This window comes from Caenorhabditis briggsae, assembly GCF_000004555.2.
Source record: "Caenorhabditis briggsae complete genome, chrV, whole genome shotgun sequence".
NCBI classification, from domain to species: domain Eukaryota; kingdom Metazoa; phylum Nematoda; class Chromadorea; order Rhabditida; family Rhabditidae; genus Caenorhabditis; species Caenorhabditis briggsae.
In genome coordinates, this window is record NC_013488.2 from 9,811,256 (window position 1) to 9,822,762 (window position 11,507).

The 11,507-nt window shown below is 38.9% G+C and overlaps 4 protein-coding genes and 1 non-coding gene across 5 annotated transcripts; 2 read left to right on the forward strand and 3 right to left on the reverse strand.

Moving 5' to 3' along the window:
* Positions 1-24: 24 nt before the first annotated feature.
* On the forward strand, positions 25-2,223 carry Cbr-pqn-70 (the record flags this gene model as incomplete). The annotated part of the gene is made up of 6 exons (XM_002636424.1): positions 25-138; positions 187-411; positions 952-1,168; positions 1,760-1,818; positions 1,865-2,069; positions 2,117-2,223. The coding sequence occupies 6 exons, from the start codon at positions 25-27 to the stop codon at positions 2,221-2,223; spliced, it is 927 nt and encodes a 308-aa protein (XP_002636470.1).
* Positions 2,224-2,706: 483 nt separating this feature from the next.
* CBG23139 lies at positions 2,707-5,825 on the forward strand (the record flags this gene model as incomplete). The annotated part of the gene is made up of 8 exons (XM_045237543.1): positions 2,707-2,816; positions 3,380-3,583; positions 3,635-3,853; positions 4,143-4,342; positions 4,392-4,857; positions 4,903-5,071; positions 5,118-5,336; positions 5,385-5,825. 8 exons carry the CDS (start codon positions 2,707-2,709, stop codon positions 5,823-5,825), a joined length of 2,028 nt encoding a protein of 675 aa, XP_045097826.1.
* Positions 5,826-5,945: 120 nt separating this feature from the next.
* On the reverse strand, positions 5,946-7,296 carry CBG23138 (the record flags this gene model as incomplete). Its single annotated transcript, XM_002636422.1, has 5 exons — positions 5,946-6,278; positions 6,326-6,605; positions 6,654-6,980; positions 7,032-7,162; positions 7,261-7,296. 5 exons carry the CDS (start codon positions 7,294-7,296, stop codon positions 5,946-5,948), a joined length of 1,107 nt encoding a protein of 368 aa, XP_002636468.1.
* A 1,558-nt stretch (positions 7,297-8,854) lies between these two features.
* On the reverse strand, positions 8,855-10,968 carry Cbr-cyp-29A2 (the record flags this gene model as incomplete). Its single annotated transcript, XM_002636421.1, has 5 exons — positions 8,855-9,195; positions 9,241-9,931; positions 9,978-10,285; positions 10,484-10,550; positions 10,864-10,968. 5 exons carry the CDS (start codon positions 10,966-10,968, stop codon positions 8,855-8,857), a joined length of 1,512 nt encoding a protein of 503 aa, XP_002636467.1.
* Positions 10,307-10,391, reverse strand: CBG28642. The gene is given in 2 exon segments: positions 10,307-10,343; positions 10,354-10,391. It is a non-coding gene (tRNA).
* Positions 10,969-11,507: the final 539 nt, after the last annotated feature.

Sequence of the window (11,507 nt, forward strand, 5' to 3'; positions counted from 1 at the left end):
TTATTTTGCAGAAACTTCGTCGAAATGGGTTCGTCTGGAATGGGAATCGACGCCAACGGAAAGCCAATCAAGAGACAGGCTCCAGCCAATAATAAGAAGCCTGGAAACAACCAGAAAAAAGGAGGCAACAATAACAACGTAAGTTTTACTGAGATTCTAGTGTTGTAATCATTCTAACTTTTACAGAATAATAAAAACAACAACAATCGCAACCAAAATGGAGGAAACCGCAATCAAAACAACCGTAATCAACATCAACATCCAAATATGATGGGAATGGTTCCGCCATTCGGTCCAATGGGTCCAGGAGGACCAGGTGGTCCATTCATGGGTCCACCAAACGGAAACTTCAACTACTTCCCAGGACAACAAGGTCCACCACAACAGAACCGTCGTAACGGTGGTGGAAAGGTATGTAGGAGTGATATGATATCTCGAAAATTATATTGCTAACTGCGATTATGGAAGAAGAGTTATGCGTTCGAGCCAGTTCACTGAAAGAACATTTAGTTTAAATTAGTTGCATTAGTTGCGACTTCCAACTTGGGAGTGATATATAATGAATATCCTTACTTCACTATCTTATTTCGGATAGAACGAAGTTTCCCTAATTCTAGCAACTCTCATTAATATAAACTGAGCAGTGCGTTAACCGGTTTGGAATATATCGTACGTCCTCGTGTAAAAGCCGAAGACAATGATCAATCTTTTTTCGAAAAAAATCATGATTTCTTTTTTTCTCGTAAAAGATTTCCGATATTCGTCAGTGACTGGCTCGAAGCTTTGTTTTATAATTATCACTGCCAAGGACATCATGTCCTGGACATGCGTTGTTTTCCGGGATTTATTCCTCGTTTTTCCAAATGCATCCTATTCTTCAGGCGATTTATCGTTACATGGCTCTAATCATCCTGTGTTTTGTGGATTTTTCTATATTTTCTATTGTTTCAGAATGCTTATCGACTAATAGTAGTCATACTCTTCTCAGAGTGTCGGGATTTTGAAAAATTCTTGAATTTAAAAAAAAAGAAAATAGTTTTGGGCTCCAAGTTTTGTGATGCTAAAAACATCTTTTTAAATTTCAACCCATTTATTGATTTCTCATTGGAAGCCACGCTTCTCAAAATCTATTGGGAAACTGTAGTGACTGTGACTGGAATCATAAATAGTGTGTGACGGTCTCATTCTACGTCTCAATCTCGCTCATAAGCGATCATCTTCAGTCAACGTGTGTAATGAACAAGATGTTTGCAGAACAACGGAAATAGAAATGGAGCACCACCTTCAGGTCTAGTTGAATTTCCTAACAAAAAGAGTGTCAACTCTTTCATTTGTTTTTCTTACCTTCTTTTCAAACGGGGAAGAAATGATAACTTTTGACAAAATTCACAACATGTTGTTTTCATGGGGACGCTCCGACATTTGAGAAAATTAGTATCTATCAGATTTCGCTAGATCAGATCATCGATCATCAAAGCTATTTGTTTCAATCAAATTAATCGTTGCAATAATTGTTCACCCATGTCGTTGTCTCATAACAATGGGACGTTCTGACAATTCTGCAATTTGTCATTGCTATCATCTCTTCATAAACATTAACTGCGAATAAAAATCGTGGCTCTCTTTGTCGTTGTAGTGTCCCCGAAGCAACGGAAACTTTTTGCAAAAAAAAAAATCAATCAGTGTAGTGTAGTCACTAATAGGTTAGCTAATCACATCGTCATAGCCATCTTTCGTAATTTCAATATTTCATTTTCAGGATACAATGGACCATCGGCTAACAATGTGGGACAAGGTGCTATCGGAGCTAACATGAATGTAAGTTTTCTGTTGAGAACAACGAATTCTTATATTCTAATTTCAGCAATCTTTCGGAGGACCCGAATCATCTGCTATGGAGGTTCCAGGATTCGGAAAGAACAGCAACATTCACGAGTTGTTCGGAAAGATGATCTGGAGAAAAATGGAGCAGATTCAGGATGCTGCTCTCGTCGATCAACTTCAGAACCGTATTATGAATCTCATCCACGACGCACTTGCTGGACAAAACGAGAAGCAACAACAACAACGTGAGCTTGCGTTCATCTGAATAAATTATATCTCTGTTTTTTTTCAGAAGGAGGATTCAATCAGCAGCAACAACAACAAAGAAACATGCCGTTTGGAGGGCCAGTCAATCCAAGCGGACCATTCGGCAACGGCTCTGGATATAACCGCTTCTAAATTGATTTTACTCGTCCATGATCTCTGTGTCATTTTAATCCCTCAACTACCCATCAACATTCTATCAATGTACTCCCCATTTCCATTCTGTCATTTCTTTTTTAATCTTCGAACATTTTGGCACATGTTCAAAATAAATCGAATCAATCCTCCAGAAGATGGATCCTAGTTGTTTACAAAAAATGTGGTTTACAGCAAACGAGGCGAGATGGCCGGGAGGACAGTTGACAAAATGATTGAAAAGTTGTCGGAGAAATGATGCCTCTTGGTATTCAGGAGAGAAAAAAGATATTCTGGGCATTTTTATGTTTCTTCTTCTTTCTTTTTTTCTTCGCAATTTCTATTTGTTACTTCATTATGTTTATCAATAGAATCAACCTCCCATTTTCAAATAGCAATCGTGTTTTCAATTCCACATTTTTCACTATACAGCTTCTGATTGTTTTTAGTTTCAGTTCTCCTGAATTCGTTGTACATTTTCAGATGAACCTATGGACAACGTGGCTTTTCATTACTCTGAATCTATTGATTTCTACTAATGGTTTAGTGAGGACGAGCTATGGAAACTGGAATTTGGAGAGGATCGGAGATGGGTGAATATTTTTTTCCAAGCTGTTCATTGTTCTGGTACCAAAAATCGGAGGTGTGGTGAAAGTCCCACAGCGAAAACTACCGTAACCTACATCTTTTTCGTTTTCAGCCAATTTTTTACTGTCAAAATTTTAATTTTTCGACTTTTTCGAGGAAAAATAACAGAAAATCGGCGAAAATCAGTGGAAAACAAGAAAATAAATTCGGAAAATGAAACATTTTTAGGTTACGGTAGTTGTCGTTGTGAGCCCTCCGGCCACCGGTGTTTCATTTCCACAGCTCCGATTTCTTTTTACTACAATAATACTAGTAGTTTCACCAAATTTACATGCAGGAAACACTCTATTAGAAGGCCACCTTATACTTTCACTTTGAGCCAACATATCTCGGTTCCTGAACCAAATATAGAAAAACAGCATAATATCAGTAATAGTTTGTCAGTTAACCACTTTTTGATATATGTTTCAGGAACCGAGATAAATAGGCTAACAGATGTAAGTTGAGAGTACTTCCTTAAGAGTGTAGACGGTAGTCTCCAAGAAAAGAAAAAATAAACAATTTGAAGAAACACCCCATCATTCTTGATCGATGAATCGAAAAATCAATTTCTTCTCGATGGCCTTCCGTTCCGTTACATTTCCGGATCCATTCACTACTTCCGAATTCCGCGGGAGAGATGGGAAGAACGGCTCGGAAAAGTTCGTGCTCTTGGATTCAACGCAATTCAATATTACATCCCATGGAACGCTCATGAACTGGAAGAAGGGAAGTGAGTACTGAGATCATGAGAAACTAGCTCATAATAAAACTTCATTTTCAGTCATGACTTTTCTGGAATCCTGGATTTCGCCGAATTCTCATCCATGGCATTTCATAAGTACAACCTGTGGACTATTTTAAGAATTGGTATGATATTTATGGTCAATAATTTTCAAATAAAAATTCCAGGTCCTTACATCTGCGGAGAATGGGAAAACGGAGGTCTCCCAGCATGGCTTCTGAATAAGAATGTCACCAAACAAAGGAGTAGTGATCCTGTGTGAGTCTCTATTACCGTAAAAACTGTTATAGAAGGGCCTCTAAACTTTAAGCCAATTTTTCTCGGTTCCTGTTAAAGAGATGAAAAAGTTGTCAACAAAAAATTTTTATTATAATATCGCACAAATTTTATTTGTTTACACATTTTCCATTTCTTGTGTAGGAATTGAGATAGGTGAGATCCAACTTGACAATGTGGGGGCCCTTCCATTACAGACGTTGAAGTAATTCTCTATAAAAAGTATTTATAATGCTTTGAAATTGTTATAAGAACCATTCCAATTGTTCAGATTCACCCGCGAAGTCGAGAAATGGTTCGAAACCTTACTGCCACGTGTCAAACCTCTTCTTCGAAAGAACGGAGGTCCTGTTCTGATGCTACAAATTGAGAACGAGTACGGTAGTTATGGCGTCTGTGACAAACAGTATCTCCGATTCTTGAGAGATCTGACCAGAGCTCATGTTGGAGATGACGTGCTTTTGTTCACTAGTGAGTGATATGTATTGGAAGACTCCTATCCGAACAGTTTAATTTTCAGCCGATGGAGCTTCTGAAAAACTCTTGAAATGTGGAACTGTTGAGGGTGTGTTTCCCACTGTTGATTTTGGGCCAACGGATAACAAAAAAGACATCGAATCGTATTTTCAAATTCAACGAAAATATGCTCCAAATGCGCCATTCGTGAATTCGGAATATTATCCAGGTTGGCTGGTACTTTGGGGACAAAAGAGACAAGATCTCCCATCTCCACAAACAATTATCAATGGTGCTCAAACAATGTACTCCCTCGGAGCCAGCATGAATTTTTATATGATTCATGGAGGAACAAATTTTGGATTTTGGAATGGAGCTGAAACTGAAGCACCTTGTATTTCTTCCTATGATTATGATGCTCCAATTAGTGAGGCAGGAGATGTGACTGCAAAATATTTAGAAATCAGAAAATGGATCAAAGGATTGACGGATTGGACAACTCCACCACTGGATGTACCCGGAAATTCTCCGTATGTTTGATTCGTGGATAAAACTCAATGCATGCTGATTTTTAGAAAAGCAAGATATGGGAAGATCAAAATGAGATTGGCCCACTCAAATGGGAATTCTAATGGGAATGGATTCATGGGAGACTTCACCGATCCAGGAGATTGTGTTGATTCTGAAAGACCACTCAGTTTTGAGAAAATGAAACATTTTCTAGGATTAATTGCTTATCAATCAGTAAGTTTTGAATTCGATGCTGCCAATGAAAATGTTTTAATTTCAGAAAATCAATTCCTGTGGAAATCTCACAATTCCATCGTTTGGTGATTTTGTTTATGTGTATCTTAATGGAAAATATATTGACACTCTCACTCGCCGATATTACAACTTGACGCGCAGTTCGGTGATCCTCGGAGGGTGCAGAAATGATGGAGAGGATCGACTATTTTTGTTGGTAGAAAACCAAGGCAGACAAACTTTCGAAACAATCAATGATAGAAAAGTATAATTTGATTCTTCTCAATCCAAACTAACACCAAAAGTTTTTTAGGGAATCCTCTCTGAAGTGTATTTGAATGGGGAAGCTGTTCATTTTTGGACGCAGTGTGGAATCAAACTTCCAATTCAATCAGAAGAAAGTCAGGACTACAACCGAAAAGCCATGAAGAAAATTCTAAGAAATAAGTTATCCAAAGATAATCAAAAGCAAGGTGTCTTTGTCGGTGTTCTCGAAGTGGAAGCAGCAGCTGACACGTGGTTGGATACTACTGGATGGGGAAAGGGTATTGCAATTGTGAACGGAAGGAATCTTGGAAGATACTGGCCAACAGAAGGTCCACAAATGACTTTGTACATACCTGCGGAGTATTTGAAAGTTGGAGATAATCTGGTGATGATGGTAGAATTGGAAGGTGCTACAGATGCTTGTACAAGCACAACTGCCTGTGTTGCCGATTTCATTGATCACCCAATTTTCCATTTTGGCAAGTAACCTTTTCTATGTCTTATTATTTATTTGGAAAGTTGAATAAAGTATCATACACGTTTAGAGAATTAATAAATAATATAGGTTGAAATATAGTTAGAAGTTTGAGAAGTTCAAAATAGAATCCTATCCCTGAAGGCAATAGCTTCCACCACAGAAGCGTCCACTGCGTTGAACCATAGCATCGATCAAATTGTTGACAAAATCGAACCCAGTTTTGAGTTGAGAAGTGGCAGCTCCAGTAGTGTCAGCAATGACTTTACGGCATCCAACATTGAGAAGAGCCTCCATGGCGAGATTCTGTCCAGCTGGCTTGTTACGGATGCATGAGGAGAGAGCGGTATCAATGACATTGACCCAGTCATTAACTGGAGTAACCATTTGCTTCTTAATCTGGGAAGTGCAGATATCAACTTTGTTAGCGGATCCGATGGCAAGTCCACGTCCACCGGAGAGAAGCTGAAATAGAATGGTTAACTGAAAACTCTATTGATTTCTATTCTCACATCATTGAAAACGTTGGCGATAGATCCAATACGCTTCTTCAAGTCATCTCTAGCTTCAGTGATGCATTCACAGGTGGCCTTGCGAGTGGCTGGGATAGTTTGGGCACATTGTCCAGAGAATTTGGCATCGCAGCTGGCGAGAACCTTGCAGTGTCCACTCAAATATCCGACAAATGGACTAGCGAGACAAGCACGGGTGGAAGCGGCACGTTGTGGCTTTCGTTCTCCGCAGAAAGAAAGACGAGATTGGATAAGGATGTGGTCAGAGATGGAGGAGATGCTGAAGAGAAGTGATATTATGATCTTTGAATTCCATTTGATCACTTACACAGAGTCTTTGTATTGGAAGGATCCTTCCTCCAGATCTGGAATCTCTGGAACTCCTGCGAAGTTTGGAATCTTCTTTTGAAGACAATAGGCAGCCTCGCGAGCGATAGCCTTCGAAACCTCAGTTCTGATACACTTTTGGTCCTCAGCTGGGGTAGCCTTGATAGCCTTGATGGCTCCAGCAGCGAATGTTCTGCAGATGGAGCACTCTCTCAATGGACCGTTCTTATCCCAAGCATTGTGAGACAAATCACTGGCAGCCAAGACGCAACGATCCTTTTGGTTACCTTCCTCGATAGATGAAGCGAAACAAGCGGTAGCGGCTTTCCTGAAGATTCATAATCTACTTCTCTACTTTTTGCTCCGAGTTGAAACGTACTTGGAGTGCTCGCGGATCTCGTTTTCATAGTTTCCGTAATCTGCGTCAAGTCCCTCTTTGATACACTGCAGGTATGCCCCAAACGAAGCACGAGTTCCAGCTGGAGAAGAGCAATCCTGGGCCATGGCTAGCTGAAAGACGTCACTTTCTGACCGGTCAAAAAATCGAGGTTTGTAGTCTAGATTTCTGGGATTATCAATCGACATAAACCACAGTTTTCGTAACTTACCGCCATGGTAGCAGCGAAAACGGTGAGGACGAGCATCACCTGAAAGTTTATGTAATATTTAAAAGAGGCTGTTCGATTGACAATGGAAAATGTAGAAGAGACGGCAAGGACTGGAGGGCAAACAATCAAAATGAGACGCTAGAGAAGAGACCCTCGATTCTCTCTTTTATTCAAAATGGGGTTATCGGTTGACGAGAAGATGATGATGATACCCGTAGATATACACAGATACTGCGACCTGCGATCGACCAGAAAGAAGACATACGAAAACAAGGAAAGCGGATATGTATCGAATCGTGAAGTGAATTACATGAACACACTCTAAGAAATCAACGAAGAGAGGTGGAAATGCACGACGGACCGTCGTCATTTAAAGACAGAGGTGTGTCTGAAAGAACCGGATTGTTTTGTGATGTGAGGCACTAAAAGTGGTGAATGAGAGAGGGATTGAATGATATCAATACATCACATACAACGGATAGGTATGACTAATATCGTTTAATGTAGTGTCTTTTGATTCACAGAAGCTACAAATGTGTATTGTTTACCAGGTAAACAACATAATGAGACCAAAATATGTGAATCATTTGCAAGAATATTCTTTTCTAGTTTGAAATACAAAAATACTAATTCTATCGACCATCTAAACAAAAGAAACCAATCTTATCTTGACGCTACACAAATATAATCCAAAGATAAGATTCGATTCGTTGGTATATGGGAAAGGACACAATTTCCCTGAATTTACCCGTTTGCCAAATGATTTTTGAGATTAGAATTAAAAACCTGTTTAGAATATTTTCGGATACAGTTGGTTTTGGGGTACGGTTTAAAAGGGGATAACAGTTAAAAAATGAAGTATAGGGGAATTATGCTGGTACGAAAAATTGAAGCATTGGACGAGAAATGCCGGTTGTCTTGGGCGAAGGTACCACAACGACAACTACCGTAACCTAAAATATATTTAATTTCAACATTTATTTTCTGATAGAAAAGTAAAAAAAAAACAATTTATTCCTTAAACGGCTCCGATTATTTCGTACCAGCAGAATAGTCAAAAGTTCTGAATTAAAAAAGACTAAAATATTGTAAAACCTTGAGCTCAATTATCTCGATTCATATGCAATATATCAAAATTGTGCCAGAAAAAAGTTGACTCAATATTAGAAATTTTGACTCAATATTAGGAAAAAAAGTTGACTCAATATTAGAAAAAAAAAGTTGACTCAATATAAGAAAAAAAAGGCCCTTCTATTACAGGTTTTACGTTATGTTTCTTATATTTTTATCGGTAATCACATAAAATCAAAAACGACTGAAAACGTCAAAAACACGAATATGTGAACAGACAATAATTGCCTGTCCCATCCGTTTTATAGCTTTTGTCTAGTACACTCTGACGAGCCGGTCTTCCCTCGCGGACAGCTATCCAGTAAAGCGGTCATAATTGCTACTGTTTCCAAGGGACACGATAATGACGACAGTGATGGAATGGGTGGTAATCACCGGAGAGAAAACAATTACTGGCTTTCGAAGAGAAACGTTTATTGAATTGGGCAAAAAAGAATTGGTGAAAAAAGGACAGAATAAGGTTCTAGATCTTGCGAACCAGACGAACAGGTATTCCTTTGGATGGTTTTGTAACTACCTCCAAACACTGCTTTGTGTCTTTGTATCCGAGTGTTGGTTCGATTTTAAAGTTTCTTATAATATGACAAAGCATAACTTTCTCGTTCAATTGAGCAAACTTTTGTCCAATACAGTTACGTGGTCCTGCCAAGAAGGGCATGAAATCATAGGGATGACGTTTGGAAACTTCATCCGGGAGAAAACGGTCGGGATCGAATTTTTCTGGATTATCAAATACAAGATGATTGCTATGAAGTACCATTGGAGAAATCGTAACATTTCCTCCAGCAGGAACCGTGTAACCGTCTGAAAATGTCATATTGCTTTGATTCAAGATATTTTAGAAATTACCAATTTCTAAGTCATTTGTCAACTTTCTTTGCAACGCCGGAACTGGTGGAATAATTCTTTTTGATTCTTTCAAAACTCGATCCAAATAACTCAATTTTCCCAAATTCTCCAGTGTTATATCTGTACTTGGATCATCTCCGAATACTTCCATCATTTCTTTGTACACTTTTTCTTGAACATCTGGGTGATGAGCCATATTCCAACATGCCCATGATGTGGAAGAAGTTGTTGTATCGTGTCCAGCAAACATAAAAGTATCAACTTCCTGTCGAATATCTTCAGATGTTAACTGATTCGCTTCCTCCATACTCAACATCAAATCCAAAAAGTTCATCATTCTTTTCGATTTCTCCACCTCAATTTCTCCTGATTCATGAGCGGCTCTTCTTTCTTTGATAACTTTTTCAGTGAAATTTTTCAAAGTGTGCAGATAGTCATCATATTGAGCTTTGTATCCAGTTGCCCAGAAAATGAAAGGATTTTTGAGATGTGGATTGAATGAAACGAGGACACCAATCTTGTTGAATCCTTCCACAGCTTGTACATATTTATGATCATGGTTCATCTGAGCATCTATTTTGATTCCCATTGCAGTTTCGGAAATGATATCCAATGCACATCGTTTTACATAAGGGAATATGTCAACAGTTTTTCCAGAATCACAGAAATCACTCAACAAATCAACCATGATCTGAAAATTAATTTTTAGAGTTTCAAGAATCGTTATTTTCACTCACCTTTGCCTCATTGTTGAAAACTTCAAAATATCCTCCCAACTTTGCAAAATGGAATGCTGGAGTCAACATTTTCCGATGACTTCGCCACCGTTCTCCATACCCTTCTAGAAGAAGACCTCCTCCCAACCATGGACTAAAAAATTCGTAATCGTCTCCTTTATTAGTTTCAGTAGTTGAATCCACAATAGCTGCAGCTGCTTTTCCATTCAATGGCCAGACGTATACAGTTCCCAACAACATGACTCTCATGATAGAGTTTCCTTTGTCCCGTTGTTCAGCAGCCCAATTGATGAACACTGCGGGAAGATCTGAAAAACAAAAAAAAGAATTCCGTCGAGCCGGATTCGAACCAGCGACCTAAGGATAACCACTGACTGCTACAGTCCTCCGCTCTACCAACTGAGCTATCGACGGCACGGAAAACATAGTTTCCGATGGACTACATATTTCTGCATTGACGGAGGAATGGCGCAGACCATTAGACACAAAGTACATGTTTCACTTACCCTCTGTGTTGAGGCCGACAATCGGTCCAAGGTTTCCGTATATCGGATGGGCAGGAGGTCCTGGCATCTGAAAAAAGGGTAGGAAATTCATGAAAAAATTTAAAGGAGGCGAGACAGCAAAAATTTCGGGGGCAATTCGGGGGACGAAATCGCGCCGCGCTTATGTAGACCATCGGTCGTCAGGCGCCTTCGCGCCCCCGTAGCTCAGCCGGTAGCGGCGCTGTACCCCTGAGCTGCCTGTCATGAGTTCAACCCCTCATGGGGGTTCTCTCTGCAAAATATCAGGAAAACTTCTTTTTTTGGTGTCTGGCCTCCTTTAAGGTGAATTTTTAGGTTAATAATCGGAATCTAAATTTCCAGATAAACAGAAAACAACTCACCTTATTTCCATATCTCCAATGTCTTCTGAACTTCCGAAGTGTAGGTATCCACGTCGACAAATAGATCAGAACCATTCCAAATATTATAGGAATAATTATGGTCATTTTCTAGAGAATGATACACTTGTTGTGCAAATGATCAATAACTGATATCAGCAAAAGGCTGTTCTTTTTATCTGTTCCAGGAGATAACAGAAATGGACAAGACGGTTCTTTTAGGAAAAGGAAACTATGTTTTTAGTGATTTTCGTAGTGTAAAGGGTTAAATATATTTAACAGTAGGAGACGCAGATCGTCAAACAGTTTCTCGATCACTTTAGACTACAATTGACTAGAGAAAGGACGATCTACGGACGATATATTGTACTCGAATACAGAAAACTTCCCCAAACCGTCCACTTTGAACTCATTTCCCTTATCTCCTGAGAAATATATCAAAAAGAGGTCGACTGACGAATTATAATATCAAAAATGATTTGTCAGTCAGTTCAAGAAGATGAATACTGTATAAAAATCCAAAGACCGTAAAACTTGTATTAGAATTTCACATAAATTTGTTCAAACAGAATGTTTTTGCTTTTTTGAGAACGGATTGATTTTTATGGACTTTGAACAAGATTTCCAAAGAAATTTGGTTCTCAACA